Genomic DNA, 20848 nt, shown 5'->3' with positions numbered 1-20848 from the left:
GAGCGAGAACGAGAATGACGCCGTGAAAACCTAGATCTTTGCCGTCGTCAGGTGAGGGAGGAAGAACGAGAATGGCCACGTGAGTGTCAAATTCTTATTGGCCAGCAACGTGGCAGAGAGTGCAGAGCACAGCTGGGCATCGTCGTTTGCCACGTCTACTAAAACTTAACGCCGTCCATTTTTAAGGAGTAATACTAATAGTTTCAAAACTACGAGGATTAAAAACCATCAAAGTTTCGAGTAGGGACTAAAACCAAAATCGTGTGATACTTAAGGGACGAAAAACATATTTAACCCACTTTCTTATTTCAAAATATGCACAAGTTTTTGAAATTTCTTTTAACGATTTGTTAACAAAAAAATCTTTTAACAAATTTTAAAATTTATGGAAGAAAAAATTGTTCAAGAATTTTAAAATATGTTAAAAGATTTTTTAAAAACTTTAACATATTTTAAAATTTATAAAAAATTTGGAAATTTTTTTAATAGATTTTAAAATTTGTGGAATAAATTTTCTTTAATAATTTCAAAATCACAGAATTTTTAAAAATATGAAAACATAATAAAATAAAAAGAAATATGGAGTGGCGTAGGAAGAAGTACATCTATGGAGAAAGTATCTAATAGTTTTGGTGTTACTTCCTCACCACCACCACTTCTCCCTCCACCTCTCCAATTTTTTCTAAAAAAAATTTAATTACAAAAATAACTTTTTTTAATTAAAAAAATAACCTTTATTTTATTTTTAATCATATTTATTTACTTTGAATTCAAATCCTATTTTTCTATCCACTCACTTTTCACTCGACCCCACCACCAACTCTCCTTCTCTTTCTTTTAGATTTCCACCCCCCAAACTCCACCACATCTGTCTTCTAAAAACTAATACATCAAAACATATAAATTACATTATTAAAATATCTTTAAAATTAATATAAAAAATAAACTAATAAAAATAATTGGAAAATAAACATATAATAAAAATAATTGGAAAATAAACATATAATCTTTAAACGGATGTGACCATCCGTCAACGAATGTCAACATCCGTTTAAGGCAAAACGGATATCGACATCCGTTTTCCCTTAAACGGATGTTGACATCCATTGACGGATGGTCACATCCGTTGACGGATGGTCACATTCGTTGACGGATGGTCATATCCGTTTAAAGATTATACGATTACTTTTTAGGGTTTATTACGCACCTCACGAATCTTCCCACACCATTGCACCCTACTACACCAATCTTGCACGTTGATCAATTGCTTCCACCGCCACTTACAATCTCGCACACTAACTAATGAAAGTCCATTATACTCTCAGACCACAATTAGAATGAGAAGAAGAAGTGTGAAAAAGAAGAAGAAGAACATGAAACAAAAATAGAAGGAAGAAGAGTTCCCACCGCGTGGAGGATTAGAGTAGGTAGAGGTTAAAAATGATTAGAGTGGTTAGAGGTTGAAAGATATTAACCCTAAAATTTTATTATGAGTAAAATAGGAATGGAAAAATAAAGAAAGGGATAAAACAGGAATGGGGTGGTGGAGAGAGCAAAGTGTAGTGGTGGAGAGAACAACACCCAATAGTTTTAAGGATCAAACTAAACTACCTTTCAACTCTTTCTTTTTGCGCCGTGGAATTCTCATATGCACCTTCTACAAAATATATAAAATTTCTTTGCACTCTCACAACAAATTTATCTTTTCTAGAAAAATATGAAATAAATTTAATACCCTTTTAGGAAAGAAGTATGAAGTGCTTGACTTTGACTTCTTGATAGCCGTTGTAAATTTATTGAAAACTAATTGGACAATTATAAGTTTTGTCCAAATACCGTTTTATAAAAATTATTAAAAAGTGGTAATCTTTTATACAGGCTTAGTGAATTGGTAAATGTATTTGTTGATAAGGTATGATGGTGGTTGAGAATTGGTAAATATTTACATTAAAATTTTTATTTAAGGGTTGTCTCCATTATTTTGGAAAATTTTGAATATTTTCTCATGAAATCAAAATTCTTTTTCAAATTTTAAAAGAATTGTGATAAATTATGACATGAAGAATGTTACTAGTATAACTCTTTAAATAAACTATTTATTTTAACTTAAATTTATTACAAAGTTAAAACTAAATTATGAATTTTACTTTTTTATATCTAAGGATTTATGACTCGTTTAATATCTATTTTATTATCGAAAATTTATTGGAACTTTTTACTTCCATGGGAAAGTTTATACAAAAATTTTATAGGATTACCACTTCTATAGAGTTATCACTCCAAAATATACAATATTTTCTTTAATGACTAGATTTTAATCCATTAGACAGAAGTTCTCATTCAACATTCAAAATTCAAAATTCAAAATTCAAAATTCAAAATTCTTCGAACAATATTCAACTATTCTCATACACATGTTTTAATTTTCTTAAAAGAAAAATAAAAGAAAGTAGTCATTCATCTTTCAACATATAATTTAACACACAAAAAATATGAGTGAAAACAAATATCATATAAAATAATATATATATATATATATATATATATATATATATATATATATATATATATATTAATTAATTATACAAATTATTTAATAATACACGACAAAAATATGTTTTCACAAAAATAGTTGAATTATGATAATAGAAAAACAATCTTAAATTAGAAAAATAATTTTAAGGAATATGATTTTCAAGCCATAAAATTTTAATCATGGAGTTATTATAAAAACTAGTAAATTTAATGGGTTATATTTGACATTTTTTACGGTTAACTATGCTAAATGCATTATTTGCAATTTGCCATTTTCTCGTAAGAGCCAAGGTTGCTAACAAATTAAGTGAAGTTTTTGGTAATTCCTAAAACAACGAAAACTTATATGGGGTTTGTAAAACTTATCAAGGAGGAGGTTAATCGAGGAGACACAAATACCAATGACATTTGAACCCAACTGTATAAGAAACTGACATCACTCTCTATCCAAAACCTTAAAACATCACTCACATTTGCATTTCCAACAATTTACACTACCACTCAACAATGTAGACACCACATTATCACATACATTTTTTTTTTCAATATACATAACATCCAAATTGTGGTGTAATAAGTTGTCTATCCAATAAGAAAGTTAAAAGATATACATTTTTTGCCATTGTTGAGTGTATAACTTAGCATTATTAACTCCTTGATGTCTTTTGGCTCATTCTTCAAGTAATGGTTCTTTCCCAAAATCAACATTGAGATTTTGAACTTGTTGTAACACACCATAATCTGAGACTGACAAAGGTGAATTTCTATTTTCTATACTTCCATCAAATCTCATTAGAGTCAATTTAAATTTATGTCTTCCATTCAACTAACGACAATGACTCATGAAACAAAATTTACCATCTTTAATAAGTTTTTTAAGAGTTATGTTTTAATTACATCTATGACATGCCAACCCAATGTGTGTTCCATCTAGATAAGGTTCTAAGACCTAGTAAATCACTAATAGTCCACAATATGTGCATGAATATCAAACATTTCATTTCCATATGAAACAAAAATTTTGATACTAATGTCCCATAACTCTTTCAACTCTTCCATTAGTGGTTGTAATTATATTGTTTCAAATATAAAAAGCTAAGGAATAAAACAAAAGGCTCTCATATCAAAGTAGACACATCTAGCTTGTTATTCACAATGGCCATGAGGATTCACTTTGTTTTAATTCCCATGGTTATTTTGGCTTTACGGAGTTCTGCAAATTATTGTAAGATTTCCTTTATCATTGACTTCAACTAGCTTTGATTTGCTTCACTCAAAGTAATTTTTCTCTTAAACTGATGTAGTTTGGTTATTTTGAAAAGCATAAGTAATTAAAACAAGTACTTTGGTTATTTCGAAAAGTAAAAGTAATTAAAACTTTGTTATAATAATTACTAGCATGAGTTTTTATTTGTTTTCCTCCTGCATCAGTTATGGCTAATTTTAGTTATACTAGTCCAAATGGCCTGTGAATTGGGAAGCTTGAGCCCATCTTATGCATCAAATGAGAAAGTATAGAGTCTTGTGAACCTTGTCAAGATTGATAATGTCCTGAATGATGAGTTGAAGAATATTGCAAGAAACTATCTTCCTACTAATGTCATATTACTTAAAAACAAATTCAACATTGGGGTTTGTTATTAAACTACCAAATCACTCTACGCTGCCTTGTAGCAATCCTAAGAGTCCTCATTGTTCACTAATTGGCCTACCAAAATGACAAGCTCATATAAAAAAAAATAGTGATGCTTTTAACAAAAGGCTCCAAAATGAAAGGGCAATTGAGCCTAACACTTCTAACTAATTATTAAGGCGCAATATATAAAGCACTAAAATACACACCTGTTTATGAATTAACTCAAGGAGTGTCAATCAAATGTGCAAAGCATGAAATAAACACTAGTAAAAAAGTAATTTTTTAAGTCTCTCAATTTAAGTCAGTTCCAAAAATACTAAACTTAATAAATGTTCAATGACATTTTTGTAAATAATTTGTTAAGCTCATATCAAACTTAAATTTATAGTTCAAGTCTATTAGAATACAAACAAACTTAATTTTGTACCTTGAGTTTTCCAACCGACCTTAACTTATATTTTAAGTTTCTTAAAATACAACAAGACTTAAATTTTGTATATGTTAGTTTTTCAACATACCTAAATTTATTTCTAACCTAAATCACAACTTTTTCTTCATCAAATCTCAAAACACAACACTAAGTCTTTCTCCATTTTCTTCCACTATGAGAAATTTCTTCCTCCTCTCCATTATTGCACTATCCATCTTCATCTTTGTGTGGGATCTCCTCGCCTCTACGTCCAAGGGCACGTGTGTCGTAGCTACCTCGTAGGCCATGCTGCCTTAATGCACTGTGCGTTGATGTAAGTTTCGCCATCTAGGGTAGCCTCTTCTCCACCTTCGACTGCACTATGGTTTACCTGCGAGAAGGAGGACCCCTAGAACTCCATTGTCGTTGGTGCCGCTATCGGTGACTTCCTCTCCATGCGTTAGGGTCTCCTTGTTGCCTTCGGCGCTACCACATTCGGCGACGCCCTCCTCACTCTCATCAAGGGCGCTAACATCATGTTGAAAAGGTTCCTTAGCACGCAACAGTAGATGCCCATCATCGTCGATGACGGTTCCCCTCCCAATGAGCTACCGGGCTAGAGAACTTCAATTTCTCTTTTCTCTTTTTTGTTGTATTCTATAAAGAAAATGATTGAATTTATGGGTTCTTGTGTTGTATTTGTTTGGTTGTGAAGATGTATTTGTGTTGTATTATATTCAAATTTCATCTTTATTGTGTATTGGAAATTTGACATATAAGAGAGATTTATTTTGTGGTGGCTGATTATGATAACTTATTACTAGCAAGGTACCAATGAAATATATGGTTAGATTTGTAATTTTAGACAAAAAATCTAAGTCTGTTGATTTATAACAAAGTCAAAATTTAAATATGTTGTTTAATAACAAATTTAAAATTTAAGTCTGTCAAATCTAAGTATGTTATAAAATATATTTAAAAAGCTCAAAATAATAGATTTAAAAAACTTATTTTATACTAGTGAAAGTCCAAATATCAAATCCCAAATCAACATTCAACCATCACTTTTAATATGTCTAAAGTAATAAAAAGCACACTTAAGAATTAAGCAAAGAAGTGAGTTAGGCATGACAAAGTGGGAAAGTGAAAATAAATTCTAGAAATTGAAAAAGTACATATGCTTTAGACTATTCAGTCTCTCTTTAGACAATATTGTCTGAACAGCTGATCCTCCCTCACAATCACCTCTTGTGAATCCTTCTTCATTTGATAACACCGATAAATATGTTATTATCAATAACTTTCTCAAATGATATGAGGATCAATAGCCTTTTAGTTCCAATGCCTCTATAGCATGCACAAGTTTCTTTTATTGATTTGACTCAGTTTTCTGCTCTTGGTCCTTGGGTTCTTGACTCAAGAGCCACAAATCACATTATTGATTACAAATCTATGTTTTTCTCTTTATCCTCTTTGAATAATTTACCTTCTATTATATGGCTGATGGATCTAGGGCTGTAGCTCGTGGTATTAGGATTGTTAACATTTTTCTTTTTTTATATCCATTGATAATGTTATTTATGTTCTTGGGTTCCTTTTAACTTACTATCCATAAATTGTCTAACTCATACTCTTAATTGTGTTATTTCTTTTACCAAAGATTTTATTTGTTTATAGGATCGAAGTTTGAGACAAATAATGAAACCAAATATGAGTCTCATGATCTTTATCATCTTTGTCCCTCTACACATGTTGGCACAGTTGTGGAATCTCTTTCTCCTCTTCATGCTTAGTTATGTCATCCTAGTCTTGCTAAACTACAACAACTTGTTCCTAGCTTATTCAGGTTATCTAGTTTGGTCTGTGTCAGTTAGGCAAGCATTGACATTGTTCCTTTCCTCATAGTGTCTCACAACTTTCTTCGTTCCCTTTTGCTTTGTTCACTCTAACATTTAGGGACTTAGTCGTATTAAGTCTAATTTAGGTTTTCAATATTTTATTAATTTTATTGATGATTATTCCAGGTGTGTTTGGTTGTTTGAAAAATCGTTATAAATTATTTTATATATTTCAATTTTTTAAATTAAAACTCAATTTGGTGTTTTTATTTAAACTTTGCGAAGTGATAATGACCATGAATATTTTTTCCATTCTTTTAAACAAATTATGAGTTCTCATGACATTCTCCTTCAAAGTTCATGTGTTTATAAACCTCAACAAAATGGGGTGACTAAGTGAAAAAATAAACATCTTATCAAAACAACTCGCACTCTAATAGTTCATGGTGAGGTTCATGAATATTTTTGGTGTGATGTTACTTCATGTTATCTCATCAATCGCATGCCCCATTTGGTTTTAGAAAATAAAATGTCTCATTCTATTTTATTTCCTCATGAATTGCATCCTTTACCTCTAAAAGTTTTTGGTTCTATATATGTTTTATTCATAATTTTAGTGATGTTGTTGCTTTAAAATTGTACATGTAAGGTTGTTGCTTCAAAATTTCCTTCATCCATTATTTCTTGGCCAACAACATTTCTTTATGTGTCCTATGTCATATTGTAGCATCTGGAATATTTATTTTCTTCGAATTTGATTTACCTGTTTGAAATTACATTTCTTGAATCTATCTTTAGTTATTATTGAAACATTCACTTACTTCAACTTCCCACTCTTTCTTATGTATTTTTATGTTTCGATTTTTTGTTTTCAAGAACAACACATCCTTATAGAAATACATTTTGTTAAATATGATGGAGATGCTTTTAGAATTTTGAACTATGTTCCATGATACATTTCTATTCTCCAAAAAAAAAGTCAAATTTGTGAATAACGTTATTAATGGTTATTAGATAATTCAGACATAACAACCGTGAGAGTTATAAGACGACTTAGTAATAAGATTAAAAAAAAAGATAACGTGAGAGTTATAAAACGACTTAGTAATAAGATTAAAAAAAAAAGGATAAGAAAGGTTGTGGGGATTCAAATCTATATTAGTTCTCGACAATTATAAAAATTAGTTTGATGAGCTTGTCGAAAGATTTTTGATATACATGTTTTCCATACATATGAATTGATAGATATATCCAACCCTAACCTCCTATCAAGGTATCCAAAGGGACATTACTTGTCAAAATACAATTTTCCTATAGTATATGTTGTTGGTGTCAGTGATTTCTTAACGTCACTTTTCTTTCTTCCTTTCGAACGACAAAGTATAATCATTTCAACACTGAACACCCTTTGATTTATGCTCGTTCCAATGAGCCAGACTGTACTTGGGAAGACAAGTTTTTCACCCCACACATGCCACTAGGGAATTGGCTAAAACCTTCTCAAGTCAATGGAAACTGTTGCATTTCACAAAAATTGGGAAACTGTGCTGTATGAATCATTAGGCTTATAATTCATGATCAACATCTTACCACGTTATCACATAGGCTTTCGTTATTTTGTTATTTAATAGCTGATGATGGTGTCACTGCCCTTTGCAAATGATCTTTGACCAAGAAAATGAGAGACTCGGAAAGAGCCAAGGAAGTGACTTAACAAAAGAAAGCAAATAAACACGTACCTTGAGGCTTTGGACACGATGACGGGGACCACATGATGATTCTTGTTTTAAGCTCTTGATCAGGATTTCAATGACTAGTTGGTGAAGAACACCCCAAAGTCCACAAAAACAACAGAAGTTGGGACACTGATTTGTCATTTTGAAGGCAACAACTTGATATAAAATGAGTTGTATCTATGTTCCTTGATTGAAAATGTTAGCTTCCATGGTTGTCCAAGACAATCCACCCCATAAAACCCGTGAGTATGATAGTGCAACTGTTCTATAAGTTGAGATACAGTAACGTCAAGTAGGACAAAGATTATCACAATAACCAAATATATAAGCTGCTGTTTCTGGGACATAGTCCTCATTCTATAGTACACTGCATATACTGCAATATCTGTTTGAGTAAGTTTCTTATCTTCACCAACTTTCTCATAAAGATCTTTAATTATAGTCGACAATGTACATGTACATAGAATCACGGAGTCTCTGTGGTCTGATGATATGGGGATTTTTTTTTCTTACATGTATTGGGTTAGGGATCACTTATAACCCAAATCTGCATCAACTAGTTGAAAATTAAAGTACCAAAGCTTATCAACTTTAAGCTGACTATTGACTTTTCTTCCCTAGCTCTTTTTATTGCAGAATTGGCTTTCTTATGGAGATCACATCTATCAGAGAATTACCTGATATGGTAAGAATTATGAATAGCTCTTGTAAATAATGATATTTGAATCTAGGGTAACTTTTACCCTATACTTAGTTGATAGAGAATCGTTTTTCTAAAAGTTGGAAGGATTTAACACTGGTGAGTTAAAATCTGGCATTTCGTTGTTAAATAAGAGATATCTACTATAGGAATCAGTAGCAGATGAAAATACTTGAATCTTTTCCTTGCTAGAGCTTGGTTGTTGAAATGTCTTTCATGAAAGGTTTTTATGGTAAATATATGATGTTTTCTGATCTAGAAGGAACAGGAAATGATGGAGGACCCTAATTTGCTCCGTCAGTGGCACCTGAGTTCTATTGATGACCCTAACTTACTGCCAATAGCTGCTGCTTTTGGAGAGACTTTTCAACAACACGCATTTACGTATCCAGACTTCAATCCCAAAGCATCCATGGAAACTACACTTATGGACATTGAAAGACCAACAAAACATCATAAAAACATCGGCTGGAATCCCATCAAAAGTTCTGCTCAGACATCAGATGCACAATATGTATCTTTCCCAAATCTTCTTTCGTTTATGGATTCCAATCACATAAGTCCATTGGGATTAGTGAAGGCCAATGAGGAGGCTTGTCCTATAACCAATAGCACAACTTCTCTGGACACTTTCTCTCAGGGAATCTTGGGGAATCATAACTATCTCTTTAAGGCATGCCAAGAGACCAAAAAGAATGGAAGACGTTCAAAAATTTCTCATCCTCAAGACCACATCATAGCTGAAAGAAAGCGAAGAGAGAAGCTCAGCCAGCGCTTCATTGCCTTATCTGCCCTTGTTCCTGGACTACAGAAGGTATACAATATATCAATGTAAATGCTTTTATGTGGTTCTCCTTTTCCTGTATATGATGTACACTGATCACTATATTATAGTCCTTCAAATTATGTAACTGTTGTTATCATTTTAGTTCTTAGGTAACTTGATAGAAAATTTAAAGATCAATTAGCACACAAATTCAAAGATTAAAATACAAGTGGCAGGTAATTTTAAGGATAAAACTGTTGATTAATTAGCTCCTACTAGCTGTGTAGTTGTTAAACAAGTAGGTATTCCTAGCGTTACCATTTTTTGTGTCCATTCTGTGTGCTTTTATCACATGCATCGGTCACATTTTTGAATCAGACGGACAAAGCTTCTATTCTTGGAGATGCTATCAGCCACTTGAAGCAATTGCAGGAGAAAGTAAAGGCTCTCGAGGAGGCACAAAACATGAAGAAAACTGTGGAGTCTGTGGTAATTGTGAAGAAATCTCAACTGTCCTATGATGTTAACAATTCTTCAGAATATGATGGTCCGTTATTTGAAGAAACAATTCCCGAAATTGAAGCAAGATTTTGTGGGAGAAATGTCCTCATAAGAGTTCACTGTGAGAAGACCAAAGGTGTGGTGGAAAAAACAATCCATGAAATTGAGAATCTCCACCTGAAAGTCACCAACAGCAATGCCATGGCATTTGGGAGATGCGCCATTGATATGACAATTATTGCTCAGGTATAATCTTTGTACAACAGTAGCATGTATAAGTAATATTGAAACTTTTTGTTGACACTGCAGAACTGAATGAGACAACAAACATGTTTAGTTGATATCTATGCATCGTTTTTCATAATTATTTCCACTAAACTGTAATTTTCTTTCAATATGGTGAATTATATTTGTTCTGCATACAGATGGATATGGAATTTTGCATGGGAGTGAAGGATGTAGTGAGAAATCTCCGCTCAGCTTTTACATCTTCCATGTGAGGACGTTCTGTTAGTTCACATCAATCAAACCAACTTCAAAAAGCATAAGAAGAATAGGAGTTATACGGTCAACAATATATGTATCAGTTTAAAGTTTAAGTTCCTTGGTAATATTTGTTCATGGTCTTGTGCAATGTCTGTGATCTACTTCAACCATATTCTCCTTTTTGCATGGTCAACTCGTTGACCATGTTAATGCTACCCACCTGTTTCGAGTTTCAACTGTTACTATAGATGGTTAGCCATTTCTTTTTGGCAGGAGGTTGAAAAGTTCAACCTCTCTGTTTTATGTACCCAAATCTGATATTTCCTTTGGTTTTAAACAAAAATGTGATTGATAAAAGTTGTGAAGAGTTTGAATATGGTCTTGCAGGATACATATTGGATGAAAAGAAATTAGTTTCATAGTTACGATAACGAACAAATGCCCTACTTGTTATGTACCTACACTCTTATATATTACCTTAAAATAATATATACTTGTAAATATATATATTATATATACATATATATATATAATTGAGATTGGTTTAAAAAAAGATGTAGTAGAGAAGTACATAACTTATCTTTGATCATATTTATGCATTCTATGAAGAAGTTATTTTTATTTCTTAAAAGATAAAATTATTTAATTAAAAATGATAGAATTACAAAAATATCTATTTTGTATGATAGTATAATTAAATATTTATAAATCTGTCCTAGTAACTACTATAGTTATCTTAAAAATATATAAGAAAAGTTCTCTTATTTTATATTCATATTTCATACTTTCATTTTATCCTTAATTATATCTTTATAATTTAATTAATACAATTATCTCCACTATACAACAAAATAATAATAAATATAAATTGACCATCTATTAAAAATTACTGCATATTAAATCAACAATACAATATTTTTCTTTCTTTCAAGAGAATTTATAGCATAGCAATGTAATTATTAATATTTTTTTCTGGAAAGTTATTATATACCTGTGTTAAATATAATTATTTTAATTATTAGTACATTTTTACATATTATACATCGTTGTGTTAGCATTCATTCAACCATCCATATACTTAAAACTAAAATAGAACATTATAATTAGAGTTTAGGAGTTAGAGTTCCATTTGAAATTTATTTTATTTATATATTATAAATATATATATATATATATATATATATATATATATATATTGTAAAAACAATTATCAAATATTAACACTATCTTATTATTGGCTTTTTAAAATTAAATAATAAATAAGTATATTTGTATTTTTACATGAAAAATATTTCTAAAACAGAAATATTTAAAAAAAAAATAATGTAAATAAAATAATATTAAACAAATATTTTCAATGTTTCTCTTTGTCAATATTTAATATTTGAATTTCAAGTTTTAAATTTGATTTTCTTCTTTTCTTCTTGATTTTCTCCTCTCTTTGGCTGGTTACTTTTATTTGTATCTTTCTTATGTGGGATAACATCTTTATTTAATTTCACATTTTCATCTTTTTGTATTTCTTTTTCTATCTAAATCATCTTATTTTTCAATTATCAAACTTATTCAAATATACTCATCTTCTTTTTATCTTCATTATTCTTTTATATTTTATTTATTTGTAGTAAACTCCTCTTTCATTACATCTAAAAGCAAAGTTTTCTCTTTCATATAAATTTTGAATATGTCTAGGTTATTTACATTTTTAATTACATACAAGTTGTTTTCAAATGACACTTTATAACATTTTTCTAATAGGTGAACAAAACTTAACAAATTGTGAGTAATATACATGAAAAATTAATTTGACACTCAGAATCAATTTGAATTAGAATTGTTTGTGTACCTTTCACAACAAGTTACTCTCCATCCCACTAAGAAAATCAACGATTATCGATGACAAAAAATTTCTTGATAAAATACTTGTTGATAAGTTTTACAGATGGATAAAAAAATTCATCAATATAATTATTGACAATCACAAATCTTTCGGTAAGTATTCATCAATAATTATGATGAAAAAGATCTGTTAGTAATTATTGACAGATAATTAGTGACATATTTCGATCTTTGATAAAAATTTGTCAATAAATGTCACAATTAGGTTTTCTTATTTCTCCTTTTCCACTTCTTATTTTTTATTTTCTTCTTCTTCTTCCTCTTCTTCTATTAGTAACAAATGTCATCAGTCACAACATAACAAGTAATAAATAAATTATCATTCTTCCAATGAATTTGTGAAGCACAATGTCAAATCTTGGACAAATAATTGGTGTGCAAATGATATTTAACATAGGATTGTGTACATTGTTAAGATTAATCACCAACTTCACTCTCACGCATATTCAATCATCTCACTTCCAATTTCATGTTAAAATAAACTCACAATCTTACTCAAATCTTCATTAGCAACTTGAGCCTATGATTATGATTGAGCCAATCCTATCCTCAACAAAGAATTGCATCTTAAGATCAATAATCTAAGATTACTAATGAATCGTGTTCCATCCCTAGATGCAAGTTCAGTTAGGAACTTTGTTTCAATTTTATATTACACAAGATACTTCTAAATACCCTATGAATCAACATCAAGCCATAGGTAATCAAGCCATAATAAGCATTAAGCAAAGAAACAAAAATACTAATATTAAAAAACATATTTATTAATCATACACAATAAATAAAAGTTTAGTTTACTACATCTAATCCTAACAAATAAATTTAGCTCTCCATTCTAGGGGAGAACTTAGAGCATACAAAATGAAGAACTAAGGAAGAAATTTGAACCAAAGAGAAGATGGAGACCTTTTAACAAGACACCTTACAATTTCTCCAAGCTCCAATCATACATCCCCTTCTCATTTCCCCCTCCACTTTGCAACTCATCTCCTTCTTCAAGCCCTAAAGGGAGAAATCACTGTGGATGAAGATGGAGACCCAAAGAGGATAAGGGAGATCTTCCTAGTAGCCTCCAACGGTCTTTCCTAGTCACACAAGGTGGAGAGAAATTGTGAGAGTGAAAGAAAAAGTTGAAATTCTCATGAAAACACAAATAAATACCCAAATATGTCATATCAACATCGACACCGCCAGATGCAACCTTTGGACTTTTGGGCACAATTGTCCAGATCGAGAATAGCCAGCCTCTACGATATCACCACTTGGCGTTAGCTTAGTACCACCCAACATTAGTTTTGCAAAACCATGTGGAACCCAACATCGTTTTCCACCGTCCAATGGTAGTTCTTCATATCTTATGGTGTCCAATGTCGAATTATATCGCTCAATGACATCCTATGAAAAACGAGTGGCGCCCAATGCCATTTTTGGTTGCTCAACACTAGGTAGCCCTGTTGTTGAATTTGCTCTTTATGTTTGTGGTGTTGGGTGTGTTTCTCTTGGCTCCTAACACAAGTATTTTTCCTCAAACTCATTTTTTAGTAATGCATGCTTCCTTGAATTTCAACTTCCTTAGCTCCACCAAATTGCTTCATATTTGCTTATTACAAAACACCTAAATAAGGATTAAAGGTATAACTAGCTTAAATTAACTAAAGCATAACAAACTACCAAAACAAGATGAATTTAAGAACTAAACAAGATAAATGTTAAAGAAGAGTTAATTTTATTCATGAAACTTGACAAACAAGGTAAAAATTAACGTTATCATCTTCTCCATCCTTATTTTTTTCTTCTCCTTCGTCGTTGTTGACACTGTCGCGTCCACCGTCACTAGCTCCTTCTTTTCCTTCTCATCCTCTTCTTCCTTCTTCCCATGCTCCTTCTCATTCTCTTCTTCCTCCTTCTCCACCTCCACCTCTACTAGTGTCATTGTGGCCTCCTCTCCTATTGCACTACCGTTGTGCTATCATTTCTCCTCTACTATCATAATCATTTTTGACTTATCCTCTTCATCCCCCTTTTCCTCATTCTCTTATTTTTCTCTTCTTATTCTTACTCATCTCCATTGTATTTATAAAAATGTTTCAAAAATTTGGTGCCTATTTTACTAATAAAAAAATTTGTCAATAATAAAAGTTCTAAATTATTAACAAATTACAAACAATTTGTTTTTAAAATTTCCATCGCTGACGAATTGATTAACGAAATTTAAAAATTCAATTGTTGAAGGATTTAAAAAAATAATTATTATAGTTTTATCGCAAAATAGTCAATCCCAAAATGAGAAATTTGACAACATTTTGTTAATAATAAGAATTATAAATTACCAAAAGGATATATTATTTAAAAAGATATTCATTGATAATACAAATTTTAATTTACTAACGAATTCTATTGACGATTATTTTCGTCAATAATTAAATTCTAAAGTATGTCGATAATTTTGACTTTTCTAATATATTTATTTTTGTCGATAAAATTCATTATCAATTAGTATAGTTTTTCCAAATCTTATTTTAGAATTATTTAATTTTTTAAGTTCTTTGAAAAAAAAAAATCAAGTTATGTGGCTTTTACTATCACTATCTATAAATTAACCTTTTGCATATTGGTTAGTTGTGATATATAATGTTGCAAGAAGTAAATTTGCAAGAAGTATTGATCCTCTTATTCGTCCATTACAATCTTGATATCTTCTTTGGAATGTTAAAATTTGCATATCTTTTCTACCTATCTTAATTAACATATCTATAACATTTTGCATCTGACTTTCGTCAATACTTATGTTGGTGATTATTTTTGTTCCAATAAGAACATGATAAAGAAAGTCTTATGTTATTGTTTTGGTTGCACTTCAATAAGGACAAGATGGAAACACCATTTTGTATTTATTCTTTATTTTTTATTTAAATTTTTAGCCAATATTTGATGATGACAATAATTACAATTTTAATTCAAAGTGATGATGTCGGTTGCACTAAGAATGTTATCATGATGTAATAATACTTTTGTGTGTCTTTTTATAATCTTTGTTGATGATGATAGCCTATGACTATCACCATAAAAGAATCGTAAAACGAAGAAGAAAATAAAGACGTGGTAGATAGAAGGATACGTGGATTGAAGAGAAGAAGGATGACTACTGAAAATTGCAGAGAAGAGAAAGCTCATGAGAATGGTTCGAATAAGAATTCTAAATAAGAAGCTCGAAGTGTAAATTTGAGAGTTCAAATGTTTTTAAATAGAGGCATTCAATGTGTTTTGTACGGAACAACACATCTTTCCTCGTATGAAACATTCTTGAAGGGCGAGTTTGGGAAACAAAGCATCATCAGTAGCAAAATTGTTGCAGATTTACATAATAAAACTCAGTGGTAAAAGATCAACCATTGTAAATCCACTTGCTCAAACCAGCTGTGTATCTTCTCACTCCTGACTTAATCCGAATAACTTATACATGGCTATTTCAATTAACAGAATTGAATCCAATAGGTTAAGGGAAGCAAAAAAAATCCGTGCGGTATATGCAGATATAATTCCAGACGGATACTTACTACGGATATTTATTACCAACTAATAACATGTAAAGGATATTTTAATACTCGTCCTAAACGAGTCGAATATAAATATTATATATTATCTGATTTACGAATATTCGTTCTTCATAAAAAATAATAATAATAACTTAATTATATTTTATAAAATTAAATTTAATTAAAAATAAAATTAATTTATATTTTATTAAATTTAATTTAATTAAAATTAAATTTTAATTTATATTTAATTTATATTATATTATATTATATTTAAATTTTTTGTAGTTTTATTTAAATTTCATTTTAAAAATATATAAAATAGTTTTTTAAAAAATTTTGCAAGTATTTGTAAATATTGGCGAGTTTTAAAATTCCTACAGGTATTTTTGAGTAAATATCTACACAAGTAGAGTTACAACTCAGATTTAATTTTATTGATTGAATTGCATAAACACTATCCACTATCCGTAACCGACCCGTTATTATCTCTAGTTATTACACCTTGCTGAGTTGAGTTAAGCACATGCAATCGAGAAACTGAATATATTTTCTATCACTCAACTTTATCTATAGATGCTTCTACACCTTTACTCACTTCTTAGACATTACCACTAGAGTGAATTTATGTCCACGGCCCCAAAAAACAATCTTCTGCTGCATCTCATCTTACAACTTCCCACTTTGCAATAAGACATCTAATGATGGTTCTTGCACAACCTGATGCCATCATGTCATTGACAGAGGACGTATGTATTTTGTCTTCTCCAAAATTCTGTCCTTTATTTCATTTTTTTATCCCTGATTATGGAGATTAGTTTGCTCTGATGGGTGACAGAAGAGTGGACCATTGGTGTTAGATCTCATACCATTGATTAGAGAAAAGATATGACCACAAATTCTATCATCAACCTTCTCAGTTTCTGCATATACAGCACAATCTAAAGGAACAAAAGAGCCATTACTATTTGTTATGCACTGTCAAATACTAAAATGTGTTGCGAGTAAAATAAGATTTTGAATTAGTACAAAAGACCCATATTGTAGTATCTTTCAGATCATTATAAGGTTCCACGATATCCGTGATCATCAGTAGTAAGGGATGACACCGAAAATTTAAAAGATATTTTTAAGACAAAAAAATCTACTATGAACAAAGGGAAGCGTTACAGAAGGTCTTTATTTAAAAGAAACAGAAACTAGTTTTTCCTGGTCACATTTATTTATTGATGAAGTCTATACCCTTCTGGATGCTTCCTGCTAACTCTTTCTTTGCTTTTTCCAACCCAATCCTGTGAAGCATTACACACCAAAAGTTTCACTTTCTGTACTGCTTACTGTATCCAAGAAGATAGGGAATAGATTCATAAACTATGATACCTTTCATACTCGTTGAGGGGGCCTAATTGATATACCTCTTCTGCTCCAGCACGACCGAGACGTACCTTCGTTGCAAAGAAGGGAAGTTCTGTAACCTATCGAAGGCAAGGCATATGATACTGTTAAATAAGATCTAAAAGACAAGATAGAGAACAATGCAAGGAAAAGGACGTTAAAATGGAACCTGAGAATCAACAAAAGCACATTCCACCACCCCAGCTTCTCCTTTTAAGCCACGGAGGCATGCGTCCGCAAACTTGGCAGCTGCATATGCCTACACAATCAGGAGTGAGATTTCAACTTTGCATGTTTGTCTACTATGACACAATTGACACTTGATTGATGATATATATGTAGAATATGAAGATAAAGTTGATAAACAATTAACCATGGATAGTGTGGCCGAACCAGCACCAGCTTTTGCCTGTAACATGAATATAATTGTCAATTGATTATGATGAACATTCAATCACAACCAAATAGAGACCAGGAAACGAAAAACAAAATTTTAGATTTCTTTAAAAGCTAAAGTCATGGATACGAAAACATGGTTGAGCAGTAGAGATAATCTATTCAGACCAGAAAAATATGTTAAGATACAAATAACTACTGTTATTAGCCCTTCCTTTACAGCTGAACTATTGAACTATTGCTACTAGTCATTATTTTAAAGTTGACAAGTTTTACTTTGTTGATACTAGTTTAAACACAACTCTTTGTGATACCAAAGAGGAATTTTCACTCTCTTTCAATGATAAGTTATATTCTACTATACTTCTCTGTATTCTTCTATGTTTTCTGATTATAGTATGCACCTTTGTTTGGGTACTTTCACTTATTTGAAAATCTTAACTAAAAAATGATACGGTCAAGTGTATAGTCTCCTCTAATTGTCAAGCATTGTTTGGGTATTTTCACTTGTCTAAACATCTAAGCAAAATTCATATGGTCAAGTTTATACGCTCCTCTTATTAAACATCTAAAGCAAAATTCATAGTGTCCACTGTAGTCTCCGGTGATGATGAAGGAAATTGGAGAAGTTGCACAAATCTTGCATTATCTTGGATCATAGCACCTTAAACAACTTATAGTTGCAGCATCATATTATATTTTTCTCTGACCTCTATTAATATTTCACTGTTAATCTTGCATCAGGCAGATGTTGGTAACGCTGAAAAGAAGGATGCATAAAAATTGACAGTGACACAATCTGTCATCAACTAAGAAATGACCATAGGAACAAGTATATATTTGTATGACCGTAAATTATCAACATATCATATGCAATGGATCTTATTAATTATCCCTCTTCTACTCCGTTTAACTGTTGAGGTTATAGATTCAAATGAAAGTACCTCCACAACTTCAGTTCCACCATTTTGAATGCGATTTGTCAGGTATTCAGTTTCTTCTGCAGTGAAACTACTGGGAGGCTTAACCTGTTAAAGCAAGTTTGAAGAAGTTTCAAGACCTGACGATTCTATGATACTTTTTAAATTAAGGGAGTATTCTCTACAAGACCTGTGACAAAAGAGGCAAAATAGTGACCCCAGCATGACCTCCCACCACTGGAACGTCAACCTCTCTTGGATCCACTCCAAGTACCTCTGCCTGCAAGAAGAAAACATGGCCGGACATACACACCAGCCTGAATTCATACAATTCCAGCATACACTATAAAAATCTCACATGTAGAAATATCTGCTTTGTTCAACCAATTGTAATACTTTTCATAACCACATAAACAAACCAATTTAATTTAACAGTTAACTCCAAATTGATTATACTTTTAGCTTGTAGTCTCCTATATTTTATTTCTACAGCACAGCATGAAGGAAATTTAAATGAGTTATAGACTGTTTGAATAAGAACAGCAAGAAATGCTTACCACAAAAGTATTTGCCCTCACAACGTCAAGAGCTGTAACACCCAGAAGTCGCTTTGGGTCATATGTACCGGCTCTCTTGAAAACCTCTGCAGCAATAGCAACAGTGGAATTCACGGGATTACTGATCAAGTTGACAATTGCATTGGGGCAGGACTTGGCAATTCCTTCACTAAGGGTCTTCACAATTCCAGCATTTATTTTAAATAAATCATCCCTTGTCATCCCAGGTTTCCTTGGCACCCCAGCAGGTATGATTACCAAGTCCATGCCAGTGAGTGCACTCTCGAGTTGTGGTTGTCCCAGAAAGCCACGAACCTAAAATCCAAAAAAAAAAAGAACACACATTATTTGAAAAAATGTCAGCTAAACATCGTTAAGTTCCAACATAAAAATATTTTCAATAAAAAATTCCTTGATCCTTAAAAGAAACCCCCCTTAAAAAAATCTCCATCAGTACCAAAGGGGAAAACTATTGTAACCAGCCTTAAGCATTAGCACAAAAACTACAACTCGGTCTTCTGTTCTGATTTAATTGACAATGAATAATTCAATGAGAAGAAATTTACCACAGCACCAGTGTCCATGTGGCTAATATCAGCTGTGACACCGGGGGTGTTGACAACATCATAAAGATGAAGAACTGAAACCAATGGGTTAATCTTCATCAACAAAGAAAGGGATTGACCAATTCCGCCAGCAGCCCCCAAAATTGCCACTTTGAATCCAGGTGCCCCACCCTTTGCTCTGCACTCAGCTCTCTTGAGAATAACATCGCCCCTTTCCTGTCACAACAAATTAAAAACTTGTTTCAGAAAATGGAAGCTAAAACTTATTGATCGTGCAAGGAACACGGATCCAGATGTGACGTGAATTAGAGGAAAAAACCTGGAAATTCGAAGGCTGAAGATGAGCAGAGATTCTTGCAATACGCTGATTGGCTCCTGCACGTGCCTCCATTTTTTTGTATCACTGGTACGATCAGAGAGGGAGAAACAGTGTGTGTTGAAGCTGAGGGTGGAAAATTTGAAAAGAAACGATGGGAGCAAAAGAATATAAATTTATGAACAGAAAATAAAACGAAGGGATAATGAGAATGAGGAAGTTGACATATACGTCCAATGTTTTTCCCCTTTTAAAAAAATTTAACGAAAAATTGAATTTTTTGTGGAATCCAGATTTCTGAATTCTTATCCTATCATCTTCTTAGGTCTGAATTGAATGTGGCTCTCACAATTTTAACAAAGCTTCAAGCAGATTGCTAACTATTCGGTTCATGATTAAGATGGCTGTTTTTTTTAAGTCAGAACCTGACTAACGCTAGATGGATAAAAAATATGTTATGTTACTTGAGATTGGGTTATCTAACCAGATAAGAAGAGTTCCTGATATATTGACTCGTTTTTTTTTTTAAAAAAAATAGAAATATTTGGAAAAGGATGGTATTTTTTTTGTCACATTTTTCTATTAGTCCGAAATTAAATTAATCTTCTTTTTAAAATTTGTAAGAAGGTTTGTATTTGTCAAAACTGTCTACTTAT

At 31.4% G+C, this 20848-nt stretch overlaps 2 protein-coding genes across 2 annotated transcripts; one reads left to right on the top strand and one right to left on the bottom strand.

Annotated features, from left to right (window-relative positions):
• Positions 1-9110: 9110 nt before the first annotated feature.
• Positions 9111-10981, top strand: LOC148193289 (transcription factor bHLH19-like). Its single transcript, XM_088099700.1, has 3 exons — positions 9111-9668; positions 9999-10367; positions 10547-10981. Exons 1-3 carry the CDS (start codon positions 9126-9128, stop codon positions 10619-10621), a joined length of 987 nt encoding a protein of 328 aa, XP_087955826.1. The 5' UTR covers positions 9111-9125; the 3' UTR covers positions 10622-10981.
• A 6003-nt stretch (positions 10982-16984) lies between these two features.
• Positions 16985-20407, bottom strand: LOC124824694 (malate dehydrogenase 2, peroxisomal). Its single transcript, XM_047297172.2, has 9 exons — positions 20196-20407; positions 19877-20092; positions 19311-19625; positions 18944-19033; positions 18778-18861; positions 17811-17846; positions 17607-17696; positions 17423-17517; positions 16985-17334 (listed from the first exon to the last, which is right to left on the bottom strand). The coding sequence occupies exons 1-9, from the start codon at positions 20265-20267 to the stop codon at positions 17262-17264; spliced, it is 1071 nt and encodes a 356-aa protein (XP_047153128.2). The 5' UTR covers positions 20268-20407; the 3' UTR covers positions 16985-17261.
• Positions 20408-20848: the final 441 nt, after the last annotated feature.

The sequence above is a fragment of the Vigna umbellata genome, chromosome 9 (genome assembly GCF_029865625.1).
Source record: "Vigna umbellata cultivar VRB3 chromosome 9, Vumbellata_1.0, whole genome shotgun sequence".
Lineage (NCBI taxonomy): Eukaryota > Viridiplantae > Streptophyta > Magnoliopsida > Fabales > Fabaceae > Vigna > Vigna umbellata.
This window is presented reverse-complemented; position numbering and strand designations above follow the sequence as displayed.